The 18,509-nt window shown below is 48.1% G+C and overlaps 1 protein-coding gene across 1 annotated transcript in view; it reads right to left on the bottom strand.

The window, feature by feature from the left end:
* Positions 1-18,509, bottom strand: part of CADM4 (cell adhesion molecule 4) — a 249,148-nt gene that overhangs the window by 6,563 nt on the left and 224,076 nt on the right. Inside the window, exons 6-8 of the mRNA XM_083162340.1 lie at positions 16,196-16,286; positions 1,344-1,516; positions 286-414 (exon numbers count right to left, since the gene is read on the bottom strand). Coding sequence (XP_083018466.1) covers positions 286-414; positions 1,344-1,516; positions 16,196-16,286 — 393 coding nt within the window. The remainder of the gene's footprint in view (positions 1-285; positions 415-1,343; positions 1,517-16,195; positions 16,287-18,509) is intronic.

Raw genomic sequence — 18,509 nt, 5'->3', positions numbered from 1 at the left:
CACCTTCACTCCTGCCATCTCCATGCCCCAATTATCTGTCCTACAGAGCCTGTGGTGTGATATCATTGTGTGATACTTATGCTCTGGTATGCCGTTGTGTAATATACTGAAGCACTGGTATCGGACTACTGTGAAATGTTTTCCACGTCCCCCCGGTGGTGGTGCTGCTTGTGAAATGTTTTCCAGGTCCCCCGGTGGTGGTGCTGCTTGCGTTTTGTGCCACCTTATGAGTAAAAGTGAATAATGATAAATATAATGACACATTGTTCAGAAGCGGCCTCTTACCTTTTTGCCGCACAGAGCACCAGACCATGACAATGAGGACACAGATAACGAGGAAGACCAGAAGAGCCAATATCCCACCTATGATCGCATAGGGAACCTGAGTCTGGGCCTCGATGATCGCTCCAGGATCTAAGGGAGACAATGACCAATATAATCCGGATAAATGTTCAGCTTTTCTAAATCTTTTTCTCTGGAGACTCACAGAATAAGATTCTCCTGCCAAGCACCAAACACTGTGGGCTATGGTGAACAATTACATGTGGTATAATTACCTTAACTAGGAAAAGGGTGGGAGCTTCAGGCTTTTACACCCAGGGCTATTTAATTACAGCCCATTTTCTTTGGGAGGTAAATTACCCACTATCTCACATTGGGGTAGATGTGATAAGGGAGAAGTGAGCCAGAGGAGAAGTTGCCCATGGCAACCAATCAGCACTGAAGTAACAACTATAATTTGCATAATATAAAACTATACAGAGCAGCTGATTGGTTGCCATGGTCCACTTCTCCTCCCTTATCACTGCTTCATACATATACCCCATTAACCCAGGGGCCACATGCACTAAGCTTCAAAAGTGATAAAATGGAGAGTGATAAACAGCCAGCCAATCAGCTCCTACCTGCCATGTCCCAGACTGTGTTTGAAAAATGTCAGACAGGAGCTGATTGGCTGGCTGTTTATCAATCTCCATTTTATCACTTTTGAAGCTTAGTGCATCTGGCCCTGAATCTGATAATTCTGAGCAGGGCATTAAATGCGGAGTCTGTTCGAGCCTGCACTCTATCCATCATTGAGATATGTGTAATCTTTGGTGACCATTTATCAACGAGTTTTAGCTATTTAAAACTCATTGTATATGATAAATGTTGCGCCACGCAATCTGCTCCCAACTGTAATTTTCAAACACTTGAAAGTTAGGAGCAGATTGGCTGGAGCACCATTTATCATACGCAATGAGTTTTAAATAGCTAAAACTCATTGATAAATACGCCCCTCTGAATCCTACCAACACCCCACCGATATTCCCCTGGCGGCTGTTACCCTGTCCCCTACTCACCATACACCACCAGCACATACTGGTCGGAGGAGCGTCCGTGCTTGTTGGAGACCTGGCAACCGTAGGTGCCGTTGTCCTGGAGGCTGAGTGAGGCGAAGGTCAGTAGGTCTCCCTGGATCTGTGCCCGTTCTGGTAAGGAGTCATTGAGGCGGCTCCAGATGATCTCAGACGGCCTGACAGGACAGGAAGGTATGTATGTATCATCAGTAATGTACTGTACAGTAGGCAGCAGTATACATATATCCTACCCATGGACAGAAGCCGTTTACCCTACAGCACAGCGATGGTCCAACATGGCAAAATGTCAGGGCAAGAGTTTGATAAATTGGGGGCTAACATACATATCTGTGCAAACCTACGAGTATGCTGGGAGTTGTAGTTCAGTGTAGCTGTGAATTCATAGGTTGGCTGAACCTGACCCCCAAGTCCCAGTTTAGCGGAACTATTAATGCGCCATTTAGGCAGAACAACTCTTATGATGGAAGAGGAAGAGTGGGAAGAGGAAGAGTGGGAAGAGGAAGAGTGGGAAGAGGAAGAGTGGGAAGAGGAAGAGTGGGAAGAGGCGTATTCACGTAGCCAAAGGTCAGTGACCGTGTGCCCAGTATTACCACCAATACATCTGTAACTAGTACAGGACACTATTATTCTATGCTGGTCTTAGTAATGTACGTTCCATGGTAACTGAGGGGTGAATTTATGAAGCTTGGAGAAGTGTTATCTATCCCCATAAAGAACGTTATGAGCAAGGTGATAATGGTTCAGCCAATCAGCTACAATATGTAAATTGACAGGTAAGAGCTGATTGGCTGAACCATTATCACCTTGCTCATAACGTTCTTTATGGGGATAGATAACACTTCTCCAAGCTTCATAAATTCACCCCTGAATGATAGATCTACAGGGCGAAATTCAAGATGGCAGCTCTATGTCACATGGGATGTTCCTATGGGCAACCAATCAGATACTATCTATTATCTTCTAGAAGGTGCTAAATAAAGAAGTAGTAGATGCTGATTGGTTGCCCCTAGCAACATCCCATGTGAAATAGAACCTCACACAGTGTCTACATTGAAAGTCATGAGGTCCACACCAGAAGGCTCATGCATTAGATTAACATTGACACACACTAGGTTGTCACTGACAAAAGGTCAACACGTGAAAACGTCGACATGTGTTTTTCACGATTTTTTTCATTTTCCGTGGACTTTTTCATACTTTGAGATCTACAATGGACTACAACGTGAGACACGCGAGGGTACGCGCTACATTAATTGGGGGTCCAGGTCGATGGATGTCGACAGTGATACAAAAACTTGAAAAATTCATGTTAACCGTTTCCATGTCAGCCTTTGCTTGTGTTGACCTTTTGTCAATGTCAACCTATCGACTGTTGGCCTAGACACTGTAGACCAGCCATGGCCAAACGATGGCCCTCCGGCTGTTGTTAAACTACAAGTCCCATCATGCCTTGCCACAGTTTTGCTATCAGGGAACGCTAAAACTATGTCAAGGCATGCTGGGATGTGTAGTTTCACAACAGCTGGAGGGCCACAGTTTGGCCATGCCTGTTGTAGACCCTTCCATCCACACCCATGTCCAATCTAGTTCTAACCCTGTATGAGCCCCACTCGGCGTACCCTGTGCTATACATCATGGCGGATCGCTGAGGAGAACGCAGTTCAGCCTTTAGGCTGCGTCATTCTATGGAACAGTTCTGATGTATTCACAGAACCCAACATAACCGCGTCCCCTATATCCTATAATACTGATTCCTGCAGGAAACCAGCCAAGAGGCTTAGACAAGAACTTCTGAATTGTATTATAGGGCGAATCCCATTTCCCTAAAAATACAGTTCTGTGCAGTGAAACATGGATACTGTGCCAGGATTGGTCAAGAGTCTCCAGCAGTTCGTCCATATGGTCTGTGACATGCATTAAAGGGAGAAGAGGGTAGGATGGGGGTTAATACAGTCCAATGACCGATCCATTTCCAGGTCAATACCAAGAATGGCGGCGACCGGACATCACAGATCGGCCATTCGCTCTGTGCAGATTGCAGTTGCCAGCCGACCTTTTTTTTCCCTTCTCCCGGACAAATCCCAGTTAATGGAGATTTAATTTACTATCTCGTTGCCAGCTTCTGCGTATGCTAAATTATTATTACAGCGCTCACAATAAAAGGCTTTCAGGGAAAACTAAGCGCCCAGCACTAAGGGAGCCAAAGCCTGATTAAGATGAGGCCTGAGGCAATATACCGGTTTGTGGTCCCATTTCCCTTCTCTCCGATCGTCAAACAAAGAGCACGCAATGGCTGATTACAGTGATCTGCATCCCCGAGAGCTTGCAGAGGCCTTAGGCAGCAGCCTATCTTGTCTAACCAATGACCTTTGTATGTAGCTGAAGCTTTAAAGGTTCCCCGCAGCTCATAAGGGCTGAGACTATGGTGGGTGTAATGCAAGTGTACATAGATGATCATGTATAACGCTTGTGTGCTTCCTTCTACCATGTCACTGCTCTTGTAAACTCTCCCCCACAAACCACCTTAATTAGAAATATGAATTAATTTCCTGCAGACTTGCCACCCATGCGGTGATAATAGGTTTTAAGCGCCGGGGCTTCCTAGTTACCGAGCAACTGTCGCGCTGCTCAATATGCGCAGGAGATTTCCATGTCATACTGTGCAGCGGCGCAAATGTGCACAACAGCTCCGGGATAACTACGTCTCATATGGGAGCCACAGAGCCGAAACAGTTGCCAAGGGCCATCAACGGCAGCTTGAGTTCTTAGCGAGTGAATCGGCATGTCTAATTAAGGTAAGTTACCGATGGCGGAATTTCTATGCACATTGTATCTTTTAAATATGCAGGCTGAGACAATGCGTATCTGTATATATATCAAAGGCTAACTACTCCTCACCTCTATGAGGTGAAGGACCGCCCAGAGACCACTCAACAGACCAAATTACTCCTTTGTGTGCTAAAAGAGGTAATCATAACAGAAAGTGAAAGCTATTTTTGCAGGGACACTGAGCTGTTTTAAACTTGCTGGATATGGAGAAGGAGCTGTGAAGACAGAGATTGGAGGCAGGAGCCAATAGGGACTGGGGGTTGGGGGTGGAGAGCTTGTGGGCTAAAAACTGTCACAGCTCAAAGTGAAAGTAAAAACCATACCTCCCAACATTTACAGTCATGAAAGGGGGACACTCGCACGGTGAAGCCAAGGGTGTGGCCTCACGGGTCTGCCGCGTCCCCGGCTACGCCCCCATTTCCGCCCCTCTACATCGCTGTTTTCTCCCCAGCCAGAAAGGCATAGACAATGTGCACAGCGTCTATTCCCTTCAGGCTGGGGGGACTCCCAACTGCCCCCCCCCCCCCTTGGGATACTGCCGGCCCTGGCCTGGGGGCAAGACGTCCCAAAGTAACGGGACGGTCCTGTGAAAAACGGGACAGTTGGGAGGTATGAAAAACTGTCACAGCTCAAAGTGAAAGTAGTTTGCAGAAGCCGTCATTTTGATTGGCTTTAACTAGTAATTAACACGTTTGCTTAAGGTTTATGTGGAACCTACAGTGGATAGCGCATGCACCGAAGCGGCAGTGTGCGCCTCGTGATGGTCACAGTCACTAGTTTGCCGCAGTATGAATGATGTTTCGGGGTGGCACTGTCGGGCATCCCAGAAAACGGGGGCATGCCGGGGTGTTTCCCTGGGCATGCCGAAGTAAGTGGCTGAATCCACTGATGCAGCTTAAATAACCTGAGGTCCAATGTTCATGCAAATGTTCAGATGCTGCGTTCATGTGAGCAGCAGCAGACCACTGAAGCTGGCAGTAGAATAGAACAGCCCAAGATGCCTCCTGCGGCTGTTGCGTACTTCGAGCACAGATGCAGCTACTGTAGATTTGACCTTATGTTTCAGGACTGAATATCTGTAGAATAACCTCGGTGTATTTTCTATATAAGCAGCACCATACCATTCTCATCGCCTATTGTTTCCGCCGTGTTTGTAGAAGATGGCATTTATTGAAAATGACTGTGTGTGAGAATACTAAACACGACATGATCGGATTATAGCGGCCCAAGGTCTGCATGAACAGTGTGATGTCACCTGCGTGGATGGGGAGCGCGTCCTTGGGAAACGCTTCTGAAAGGGTTTCATGATTGGGTTACAATAACTTTTTTAAACGTAGGGAGGAGGAATCACAATAAAGGAGACTTTAGTTGGGTGCACAAAGTCTTTAAAAAAAATTACTTTTCGGTTAAACAAAGACATAGAAAGTTTATGCAAGGGTTGACAACAGCACAGCATTGCTTTATATACCCAATTCTAGTATTGTGCAGCTTCTTGCATACTCCTTAGACTAGGGCTGTGAAGAAATGGTCTCCTTATTGCGAGACTACTTAACAGCCTTGGTAATAGCTTAACAACCTCCGTCACTGCACAGCCACTATTAGACAGCTCAGCCCTGCATAATGTGCACAGTGCAACCTCCGTCGCTGCACAGTGCATCCTAACAGCCCCTATCAGACAGCTCATCTGCCAAATGTGCACAGTACAACCTCCGTCACTGCACAGTGCTTCCTAACAGCCCCTATCAGACAGCTCAGCCCTGCCAAATGTGCACAGTACAACCTCCGTCGCTGCACAGTGCATCCTAACAGCCCCTATCAGACAGCTCATCTGCCAAATGTGCACAGTACAACCTCCGTCACTGCACAGTGCTTCCTAACAGCCCCTATCAGACAGCTCAGCCCTGCCTAATGTGCACAGTACAACCTCCGTCGCTGCACAGTGCATCCTAACAGCCCCTATCAGACAGCTCATCTGCCAAATGTGCACAGTACAACCTCCGTCACTGCACAGTGCTTACTAACAGACCCTATCAGACAGCTCATCTGCCAAATGTGCACAGTACAACCTCCGTCGCTGCACAGTGCTTCCTAACAGCCCCTATCAAACAGCTCAACCCTGCCTAATGTGCATAGTACAACCTCCGTCACTGCACAGTGCTTCCTAACAGCCCCTATCAGACAGCTCATCTGCCAAATGTGCACAGCACAACCTCCATCCTTGCACAGTGCTTCCTAACAGCCCCTATCAGACAGCTCATCCCTGCCTAATGTGCACAGTACAACCTCCATCACTGTACAGTGCTTCCTAACAGCCCCTATCAGACAGCTCATCTGCCTAATGTGCACAGTACAACCTCCGTCACTGCACAGTGCTTCCTAACAGCCCCTATCAGATAGCTCAGCCCTGCCTAATGTGCACAGTACAACCTCCGTCACTGCACAGTGCTTCCTAACAGCCCCTATCAGATAGCTCAGCCCTGCCTAATATGCACAGTACAACCTCCGTCACTGCACAGTGCTTCCGAACAGCCCCTATCAGATAGCTCAGCCCTGCCTAATGTGCACAGTACAACCTCCATCACTGCACAGTGCTTCCTAACAGCCCCTATCAGACAGCTCAGCCCTGCCTAATGTGCACAGTACAACCTCCATCATTGCACAGTGCTTCCTACTCTTCCTATTGCACAGTACAACCTCAGTCACTGCACGGTGCTTCCTAACAGCCCCTATAATAAACTATTCCCATTGCACAGTACAAACTCCGTCACTGCACAGTGCTTCCTAACAGCCCCTATCAGGTAGCTCAGTCCTGCCTAATAAACTATTCCCATTGCACAGTACAAACTCCGTCACTGCACGGTGCTTCCTAACAGCCCCTATCAGGCAGCTGACCTTACTTAAGGTCCATACACACTGGGCGACTATGCCTAGGGTGTATGGACAGCGATGATAGTGTTCATCGCTGGGGGGGAGAGCTGCTCAGGGCATACACTGACGGAGAGGGGGAGGACAGCGTTGCATAGTGGAGAGCTATGCAAAGCCGTCCTGAAAACCACTCATCTGCTGGTAGAACGTCGTTCCCGGCAATGTTTCGGGAGCGCGCAGCAGTACTCACCACTCAACACTGGGCGGCTTTGAGCTGAAAGCCGCTCAAACCTGCTGTTTTGAGCGATTTTCAGCTCAAAGTCGCCCATTGTGTATGAGCTTGCGAGCGTGCCTCCTCGGCCATCCTCAAAGCTGGGAGGTATGACATGGCAGTTAGGACCTGATTGGCTGGCACTTTATCGCTCTCTATTTGATCACTTGTTGAACCTTAATACATCTGGCCCTTAGTGAATCTGCTCACCTCCAACTCCGACCCACACCCAGCAGGACACTGCAGTCTGTGGTGGTACAGTGACATAAAACACATCTGCCTCCCTGAAAGAGGGACAGTTGATTTATTTATAAAGGGGCCCAGACCACGCACCGTAGCATCTATGTTCTCGTTAATGGTTGGCCAAGCCCCTTGAGTATGTGCCCCTTGCGTTTCCCTAGTGAGTTTTTCATGTACCATTCTGACACTGGCCACACGTTAACCTTTAATCTCAGCAGTAAGTTAAATGTATATATTTAATCAATGAAAGACAAACCTTTCTGTGATAATATAGCAGCGGTCAACTGTAAAGAAGCATTACGTGTTATAACAAACAAATATACAACAGAAAGGTTGTATACAACTAACAATTGGGGTGGTAGATATTATATACAGTATTGTAAGGGGAATAATTATGGGTATTTCCACACATACTAATATATTTTCCCTCTGCATATTTTCAAACATAACATTAATTATCCTTCTTCATGAGAACATAGGGGACACATAATGTTGAGGAAATCTATTCCTATGTGTATTAGCTGTGAAATGTTCCCTTTTTGCACTTGGTGGTAAGTTTCAATAAATTCTCATTCTTAGCGCCACCTAGTGGCCAACAGATTACTGGCACTCAACGCTGTGAAAGCTTTAATCAAGCGTTAGCTTTTAAACAAACATCCATTGTTATTTAGAATTCTAAAACTCTGGTAATCAATTCTGTACTACTCGAACAATTACACAAACATTTGGCGACCTTTCTGTGCAACTACAACCCCTAACAGGCACTGCCAACCAAAAGTACGGGTGCTTTACTTTAGCTTCCAATGGAAAATTGCCGCCTTGACAGCAGTGGGCACTGGACAGCACATCTAAATGTCTTCGAAGGTCACTCATTGAAAGGCGTGCTTGGAAGCTACTTCCCTCAGTTTTGAGGTGATCGGGGACGGAATAACGTGCAGCCAATCAGATCCTCAGAACACACAGCCACAGAATATAATTGGGCCAATCATGAAATTTATACAACGAAAGTATCAGGGTCTCCCCAACAGCACAGAGCAGTAATGAGAGGCTCCCATCACTCGCTTGCAGAATAATTGTACAGCCACCTCTATTTATGTTATAATGCTCATATGCCAGTAATACAGTCCTGTTGTACTCGGAAGGCTGGTCATTGCCCAATCCCAACGCAAGAATATGAGAGAATCAGCAGCATGCTTTACAATAGACGCTCATTGTGCTGCGGAGAACAGGTCTAGGATAACTATGGTGACAGACAGAAGGGCAGTCACTGCCGCGCGCACAGAAAACAGCTGGGGAGAATTAGGGCCGCGAGAAATAACCATTTAGGAGACATTGTCTTTCCCTCGGTGTTGCCGGAACAAAGGGCACCAAATTTGTTTGCATTCAGTTCAGACAAAGAGCACTAAATGAGGAGGTGACCGGGTGACATAGAGGGACAGTCTAGAGAACGGCTTGTTACAGTCTATGCATTCTCTGGGCTTAGGCATTTGGTTAATGATTTATTTTTTTGCCGTTATCTCCAGACGTAGAAACCGGGAACATTCACGGTGTATTAAAGTTCCATGTCAGACGGTCATGCTTTTGAGGACACTAACCTCTAATGTATATGTACTTCCATCTATAACGGGTGTAAAGGTATACAAAGTACATTAAACTATACTTACCTCTCTGTCGGCCGGTGCCGACTACACAGCTGCAAATATCACTGGGAAAATGGGCGCCGCGGTGATTCCCACATGCACCGTAGAGATGTCCCCGGAATGCGGCGCAGGCCTTATGTTCTCAGAGATCTGTACAATGCCAGAATCGAATGCACCACCGGAGAGGTGGGGGCCCGATCTAAACCTCCACACAGACCCCCCCACCTCTCTAAAGTTCAAAATTCAAATAGGGGAGCAAGACCAACTGCCATTCCCAATGGACTCCTTGTCAGTTGGTGTGGCTCCCCTATTTGAATTTGGACAGTGCTGCAGACCCTCCCCTGGAGCCGCCAATGGACTCTCCACCCATCATTTCTGATGCTGATGGTCAATATTTGAGGTCTCTTGCAGATGTGGGTATGACTGGGCTGCGGCTGGGTGGGTCAGGATAAATTTAGACCAAGCCTTTTCTCCCGGAATTAGGGGCTTTCGTTACACAACTTATCTGGCCATTATAAACATTGTCGCTTGCTGATTGGTCGATCAAAAAATGGGCAGGACAGTGCTACAGGTCTGCACCAACAAACATTATTTCAGGATCACAGACAATAACCCGCCCCTTTCTCCCTAATTTATGTGCTGTAGCCGAGTACTGCAAACTGTGCAAGAATAAATGCCTCTGTTACCAGGTGTACCATGTGCGCCCAGTATAAGCTGGTCCAAGTCCTCTTATGAGGACAAGTAGCAAACCAAGTGTTCCGCAAGGGGGTGGCGGGCGTACCTCAATATGCGCACAACTCTGCACACAAACCAATATACGCATTTATTCCCTGAAAAGAATGCACGTCTCTCGCTGGAAGAATAAGCATAATCATTAGGATGACATCGTGAATATTATTCGGACAGGATTTGGGCAGGGTGACCAGATACTTTCTAATAATTTAATTGGTTCTAAAATGTTTCAATTTGGCACAGACAAAAATGCAGTTGTATTAACAACAAAGCATATCCTAAGCCAGTGATGGCTAAACCTTTTCAGCTTGGTGTGTCGAAAATCGGAAAAAGGTGTAGCCTTCCTCGAGTCGCGTGTCACTTAAAGAAATATCAATAATTTGGTAATATATGCAGCCATAATATACACTGCTTTTATGCCAATACCCGCACAGCACCCTGCCAAGCCTGTATACATTGTTTACAGTCCAATATCCTGGCACAGCACTGTGCCAGTCTGTATACACTACTTATATGTCAATATCCTGGCACAGCATCCTGGCAGCCTGTATACACTGCCAGCCGATACACACTGCTTATAGTCCAATATATTGAGGCAGTACCCCACCAGACTCCTGTGCCACAAAGATCCTGTCCCTGTGCTCTGTATACAGCTTGCGTATCCCATACACCGGCACTTCACTATGCCAGCCTTCCTGAGTACTGTACACTGCCTGTACTGCCATACTCCAGGCTGCACGTCCACTCAGAGCTGCAGCATCCACTCGGGTCACACACACACACAGTGATCTGCCTGCCCCGCACACACTGTGATCTGCCTGCCCCGCACACACTGTGATCTGCCTGCCTCGCACACACTGTGATCTGCCTGCCCCGCCCACACTGTGATCTGCCTGCCCCGCACACACAGTGATCTGCCTGCCCCGCACACACAGTGATCTGCCTGCCCCGCACACACAGTGATCTGCCTGCCCCGCACACACAGTGATCTGCCTGCCCCGCACACACTGTGATCTGCCTGCCCCGCACATACTGAGCACTCTACATTTCATGTGCTTGCTGCCTCCAGGTCCAGGACTCCGCTCCCAGCCCCCAGGCAGCTCCTGCAGAAGTTTGTGACCTTGACCCGCATGCTGCTGTCCGGAGACCCGGCTGATGGAGCAGGCTGTGCTGGAGGTGTCCGGAGGGAGGGCACATGCTCTGGCTATGAGCAGGGGGAGGTGCCTATGTGCCACATGGTGTATCCCTGGCACTCCAACCAACCACACACACACACACACACACACACACACACACACACACACACACACAGTGAGTAATACTCAGCTTCTGTTGCTGCAGCCCTGCACAGCACTGAGTGCTGGCGGCTGTGACAGCCGCCACAGTGGAGAGAAGTGTCGCGGCTGCTAGCACAAAACTTTGGCGGGCCAGCCTTCCCTTTCAGTGCGCACTGTGCGCCCACCGCAGACCCTGCTGGCGCTGGCTCCCCCAAGCCACTGCGGGGTCTGCGGCCTTATAGTTACGCCACTGCCCCACCCCATCCCTGGCCAGCACGTGCCACCCCTGCAGCCACTCTCAAAGTTTAAATAGGTCACTCAATTGTCTTTGATGTTACTGCTGCTTGGTGGGATTCCTGTGCAGGAGAGGAGGTGACAAGACAGAAGGGCACTCGCGCTGAACTCCAAATCATGTCCCCAGTAGTGTCAGTTACAGATGTACCCAGTAGTGCTAGTTATATATAATTTCCCCAGTAATGCCAGTTACAGATGTACCCAGTAGTGCCAGTTACATGTCATGTCCCCAGTAGTGCCAATTACAGATGTACACAGTAGTGCCAGTTACATATCATGTCCCCAGTAGTGCCAGTTACAGATGTCCCCAGTAATGCCAGTTACAGATGTACCCAGTAGTGCCAGTTACATATCATGTCCCCAGTAGTGCCAGTTACAGATGTACCCAGTAGTGCCAGTTACATATCATGTCCCCAGTAGTGCCAGATACATATCATGTCTCCAGTAGTGCCAGTTACATAACATGTCCCCAGTAGTGCCAGTTACATATCATGTCCCCAGTAGTGCCAGTTACATATCATGTCCCCAGTAGTGCCAGTTACATATCATGTCCCCAGTTGTGCCAGTTACATATCATGTCCCCAGTAGTGCCAGTTACATATCATGTCCCCAGTAGTGCCAGTTACATATCATGTCCCCAGTAGTGACAGTTACATATCATGTCCCCAGTAGTGCCAGATACATATCATGTCTCCAGTAGTGCCAGTTGCATATCATGTACCCAGTAGTGCCAGTTACATATCAGGTCCCCAGTAGTGACAGTTACATATCATGTCCCCAGTAGTGCCAGTTACATATCATGTCCCCAGTAGTGCCAGTTGCATATCATGTCCCCAGTAGTGCCAGTTACATATCATGTCCTCAGTAGTGCCAGTTACAGATGTACCCAGTAGGTTTTTAGCAAAAAGAAAGTACATTCTGGAGACTCTGTTTTTTGGAATAACATGGATAACAGATATTTGGTAAGGGATACTCAACCTGTATTAACATCCAAACCATAATCAGGACAAAACAGAGATTAGGTGGAAATTTTGAAAAGGAAAATTCTGAAGCATATGAAAGGGGCAAAAATATATGACCAGAAAAACCATCTGGAAAGCCAAGGATCCCTGTTCTCCACACTTTTGGAGTTCTACAGCTGACCCTGTTCATGTGATGTCATGGGAAGTGACATCACAACATTTGCCACTTCTGAACACACTTCATCTTATAAATACACACACAGTCACTCACACGCAGGTCATGCATGTAGTCTGCGCATGAGACAAACAAAGCCTACAGACCCTCTGGAATTGGGATTGGGTGCCGGACGACACCTCTACAGCTGCCTACGCGGCCAGATGATCAGAATTAATATTTCTACTGTGCGGGCTGAAAATCTGAACCCTTCCATCCAATTAGCTGTACGCCGCCCTGTGCGCACATTGTATTGTAAAACGCTATTACTTAGTGATTAGATCTTCTGATGAATGCTTGGGAAAATGATTTCATGTTTGGGCAGCTTCAGGCTCTAAATGTATAAAAATGACCGATGTGACCCGTGTCTCCGCTCAGAGGCATTTACAGCTGTGTGTAGCAAGCTGTGCTTTGTGCTACTGCCATCGGAGAGACAGGCGCTGAGTGCCTGGGGGGGAGGGGGTGACGTCCCCATACTCTAGTGATAACAGCGGCTGCATTCCCATGCCATGTAATTATTGCCTCCGCCGTGTTTAGATGTTAGGTCTGCTTTGAGGACAATGGGGGGAGATGTGTCAAGACTCGGAAAGAAAAAGCTGACCAATCAGCTGCAGCCATTTTAAAGGCTGCGTTTGAAAAATAACAGTTGGGATTGGTTGGTAGTTGATCTCTCTCCACTATCTCATCTCCAAAGCTTGATACATCTACCCCCAAGTAGGGGTTTAGCAGAACGGAATGCAACCTTAGGTTCGGAGCGTATAGTGGAGTCTGACACCTCACCGCCTATTGATTCATGCGTCTGTTGGATGGGGTCTTCTAGAGCATTGTACTGATTAGGATTCTTAGTGGTGTTTAGGGATGCAGTGGGAGGCGGCGCGTCTGCTCTCTTCCTCTGCCTGCCGCTGCAGCGTGAGATATATGGGGTATGCAGGTCGTATTAAACCGCGGTTTTATGGTCTGCCTGCACGTCACCGGGATGTCTGTGGGGTTTTTACATCCGTGCAAAGGCTGCAGAGAAGATGCGGGGGCCATTTATAAGAACTGAGGCTGTACAGTTCTACAGTCACAAAAATAAAAAAAAACCTGAATGTATTTATTTCCCTCCCCCAGCGCCGCTACGGACCAACGCGTATTTCACTGTGAGATCTTCCTCTGGTGCCTGGACCAGGGGCGAGGCGATTAAATATTCATGTCACAGGCTCTTGGAAAGTCGCTGCCGTTTTGGAACAGCTCGGAAATCCCCTATCGGCATTTCAACATAAACGCAAAAAATACCAGTAATGTTTATTTCCCATTAAGTACATTCGCGCATATTCTAAGGCACAATCTCGCTATATCCTACTATTTCAGTGAGTGCTCAGGTATCTGGGTGGCTGACAGACAAAACCTAGGTCGACGTACGGTACTTGTGTATTTTGGCGGCGCCCACGATGAGGATCGGGTCCGTGTGTGAAAAATCGGGTCCATCGCGTCGCGTCGTGTGCATTAACATGGCACACGACGCGACCAACGCGATGGACCCGATTTCTCCATAGGCTTAAATGTTAAAATATTTTAACATTGAAATCGTGTCGGTCGCGTCGGTCTTGTGCCATTATAATGGCACAAGATAAGATGGACTTGATAAAGTCCATTTTACATGGAATAAAATGGGAAATGGGCCAATATGGCCCATTTTTCATTGTATATGTCCCCGTCATGTCCAAATATAACTGCCCCCCCATTGTGAGCGGCACCCCAGTATTGACGTCAACCCGAAGCGTGGCGAGCGCAGCGAGCCCGCGAGGGGCGGCGGTGCGCGTCCTCCGACCTTTTCATACCCCTACTATCCACGTCGGCGTGGAGTTGAGAATAGAATAGTGTGGCGAGCGCAGCGAGCCACCGAGCCCGAAGCGTGGCGAGCGCAGCGAGCCCCACGAGGGGACGCGGACACCTGTGAAGCCCGCGTGGGGACGCGGATACCTGTGAAGGTATCCGCGTCCGCTCGCCACGCTTCGGGCTCGGTGGCTCGCTGCGCTCGCCACACTATTCTATTCTCAACTCCACGCCGACGTGGATAGTAGGGGTATGAAAAGGTCGTAGGACGCGTACCGCCGCCCCTCGCGGGCTCGCTACGCTCGCCACGCTTCGGGTTGGCGTCAATACTGGGGTGCCGCTGACAATGGGGGGCATTTATATTTGGACATGACGGGGCCATATACAATGAGAAATGGGCCATATTGGCCCATTTCCCATTGTTTTCTATGTTACATGGACTTTATCAACTACATTTGATCTTGTGCCATTATAATGGCACAAGTCCGACGCGACCGACAGTATTTCAATGTTAAAAATATTTTAACATTGAAGCATATGGAGAAATCGTGTCGGTCGCGTCGGTCGCGTCGTGTGCCTTAACTTTAAGGCACAGGACGCGACGCGATGGACCCGATTTCTCCATCGGGTTCAATGTTAAAAATATTTTAACATTGAAGCCTATGGAGAAATCGCGTCCATCGCGTCGCGTCCTGTGCCTTAAAGTTAAGGCACACGATGCCCACGACGGGCGCCGCCAAAATACACAAGTACCCGACGTACTTATGGTCAAAATGTTGACATGGTCGACACAAGAAAAAGGTTGATTTAAAAAAAAAAAAAAACTTTTTTTTTTTTTAAAGCTTTTTCATACTTTACCATCCAGGTAGACTCTGATTGACAATGGTACAAGCAGGGGGACACAGTACACTAATTGTAATCCACGTGCTCAGGTGTCAACGAAAAAAACTTGAAAAACTAAGGTCAGGTGCAGGGAGAATATAACAGTGCCATAGGAGGGGACATGGGCGGTTATTCTGGTCGATTAGCTGGGATGCGAACCCGCACCCTCGCGAGTCAACCAGAACCCACACTGCGAACAGTGGTATGCCCCCCCCCCCCACTCATGCACAGAAATGCGGCTGCGCAGACGCCAAACATCGGTCCCTGCGCGAACGACCGCTGGTTGCGAATAGACAAGAACCCCACGGCACCTGGTACTAGATCACACGTCTATGGTGCTCACGTGACCACCAGGAACACTGTAAATATACTGCGGGCCCCCGGTGTCCCCTGTGGGAAATCGGTTATCCTGATGGCTTCATCTACATTGTTAATAAAGTTTTACAAGAAAGAGCAAATCACTGGGGGCATTTACTAAGATGGGAGTTCTATTGAAGAGGTGGTGTTGCCCTTAGCAACCAATCATATTCTACTTCTTATTAATTTAGCACCTTCTAGAAGATAATAGATATAATCTTATTGGTTGCTCATAGCAACATCCATGTTCAACAGAACTCCCATCTTAGTAAATAAACCCCACAGCGACTGTTTCCCTTCGGCCGAACAGTCTACTGGAGCTACAATGCTGGGTACCAAGGGTGATCACAGGCAGCTAGGTGGGACCCGGATTACTATAGGACAGCCCACTGACAGATATACGGTACACAGCAGCGGGAGTAGACTGGTGGTCAGCCAGTGACAGCTGGTCCTTACCTGGGGTTCCCGGTTACGTCACATTTCAGAGATAACAGGTCCCCTTCTCTCACCACCGCCGGAGAGGCCTGTATGCGGGCTGTAGGGGAAACTGTGGGAGAGAGGAGACAGAATGCAGATAGGAAAATGGGTGCAATAAAAGCAAGATAAACTTCCTATCGGACAGGCGTCCTTGCGGTGTCTGATGTGTGTACCTCTATGGTGTGATGTGCGTACCTCTATGGTGTGATGTGCGTACCTCTATGGTGTGATGTGCGTACCTCTATGGTGTGATGTGCGTACCTCTATGGTGTGATGTGCGCACCTCTATGGTGTGATGTGCGCACCTCTATGGTGTGATGTGCGCACCTCTATGGTGTGATGTGCGCACCTCTATGGTGTGATGTGCGCACCTCTATGGTGTGATGTGCGCACCTCTATGGTGTGATGTGCGCACCTCTATGGTGTGATGTGCGCACCTCTATGGTGTGATGTGCGCACCTCTATGGTGTGATGTGCGCACCTCTATGGTGTGATGTGCGCACCTCTATGGTGTGATGTGCGCACCTCTATGGTGTGATGTGCGCACCTCTATGGTGTGATGTGCGCACCTCTATGGTGTGATGTGCGCACCTCTATGGTGTGATGTGCGCACCTCTATGGTGTGATGTGCGCACCTCTATGGTGTGATGTGCGCACCTCTATGGTGTGATGTGCGCACCTCTATGGTGTGATGTGCGCACCTCTTTGGTGTGATGTGCGCACCTCTATGGTGTGATGTGCGCACCTCTATGGTGTGATGTGCGCACCTCTATGGTGTGATGTGCGCACCTCTATGGTGTGATAGAGGTGCGCACATCACACCATAGAGGTTACGTCACATTTCAGAGATGGTGTGATGTGCGTACCTCATTGGTGCCAGTGGCTCTGTTTTAGCGGATTATTAAATAATTTGAGAATAATCAGATATCAGTTCTGGGGCACCCTCATTGGGCTACAGAGGGATAATTTCCTACTGACAATGGGTTTTGTTGTTACAGTGGTCAAAGGTTAAGGGCCCCATATTCTGGTTCATTGGCAAAGGCAAATTCCTTCTCAAATGGACAAAACCATGCTGCACTGCAGGTGGGGCAGAGGTAACATGTGCAGAGAGAGTTAGATTTGGGTGGGTTATTTTGTTTCTGTGCAGGGAAAATACTGGCTGCTTTATTCTTACACTGCAGTTTAGATCTCACTTTGAAGTAAAACCCCACCCAAATCTAATTCTCTCTGCACAAGTTACATCTACCCCACCTGCAGTGCACATGGTTTTGTCCATTTGAGAAGGTATTTGCCTGTGTGAGTGAACCAGAATAAGGGCCAAGGCTAGAAAGTTGGAGGGAGGGGAGAGCCTAGAATTGTTGGGACCCCGGGGTCAGTATTTCCAGTGCCAGGATCCGGTACCCAACCCAACCATAGCTCAGGTGTTGTGAGTTATCACCCTACGCGGTGTCTGTGCTCAGCCTGGCCTTATACTTAGCACCTCTGCAATATTCTCCTTGCATACACATATTGCTGGGTTGCCATAGTTACAGCTGAACCGGTGACGCCCCTGCTGCTAATTAAGTCCGTTTGTGTGAGAAATGTTAATTTAATTAGAGGTAAATGATGGAGCCTAGCCGAATCCACTCCATGAAAACTGTCAATAGAAGTATTCTGGCTTATCTGAGGCTGAGGGGAGCCGGTATACACACAGATATGTAGTAATGTATTCCTGCCCCCACCAAGGGCCTCTCAGGAATCATTTTCTTTTATTTACATAATGCTAATTGTGTACGGCAAGGCTCAGACTGCTGCGTCTATGGGGGAGGGGGATGCACCCAGCTAGGCGAGGGTTACACAGCATAAGTTGTACATAAATATATGAGGAGAGTATGTATATAGTTTTTCTTCTCTACACATTAATAGGATCCAGAGGACACGGGATACGGACATTGGGTCACCACCAGCAAGTTGTAAGACAGTCATTAGGTCGACATGCATTTAGGTCGGCATGTGTCTAGGTCGACATGGGTTAGGTTGACAGGGTCAATAGGTTGACAGGGTCAATAGGTTGACAGGGTCAATAGGTCGACAGTCAAAAGGTCGACAGTCAAAAGGTCGACATGGTTTTTTTCATTGTTTTTTGAGCCGACAGGCGGTATTTCACACTAGGGTGTGGTGGGAGAATAAAATAGTGTGCCGAGAGTAGCGAGGCACCGTGCCCGAAGCATGGCAAGCACAGCGAGCCATGCGAGGGGACGCTGTGCACTATAACCTGTGTCCATGTCGACTGTGTTGACATTCAAGTAAAAAA

The sequence above is a fragment of the Crinia signifera genome, chromosome 19 (assembly GCF_055691185.1).
Source record: "Crinia signifera chromosome 19, ASM5569118v1, whole genome shotgun sequence".
In the NCBI taxonomy this organism is placed as follows: domain Eukaryota; kingdom Metazoa; phylum Chordata; class Amphibia; order Anura; family Myobatrachidae; genus Crinia; species Crinia signifera.
The sequence above is the reverse complement of the archived record's forward strand: the minus strand, read 5'-3'. Positions and strand labels throughout refer to the sequence as shown.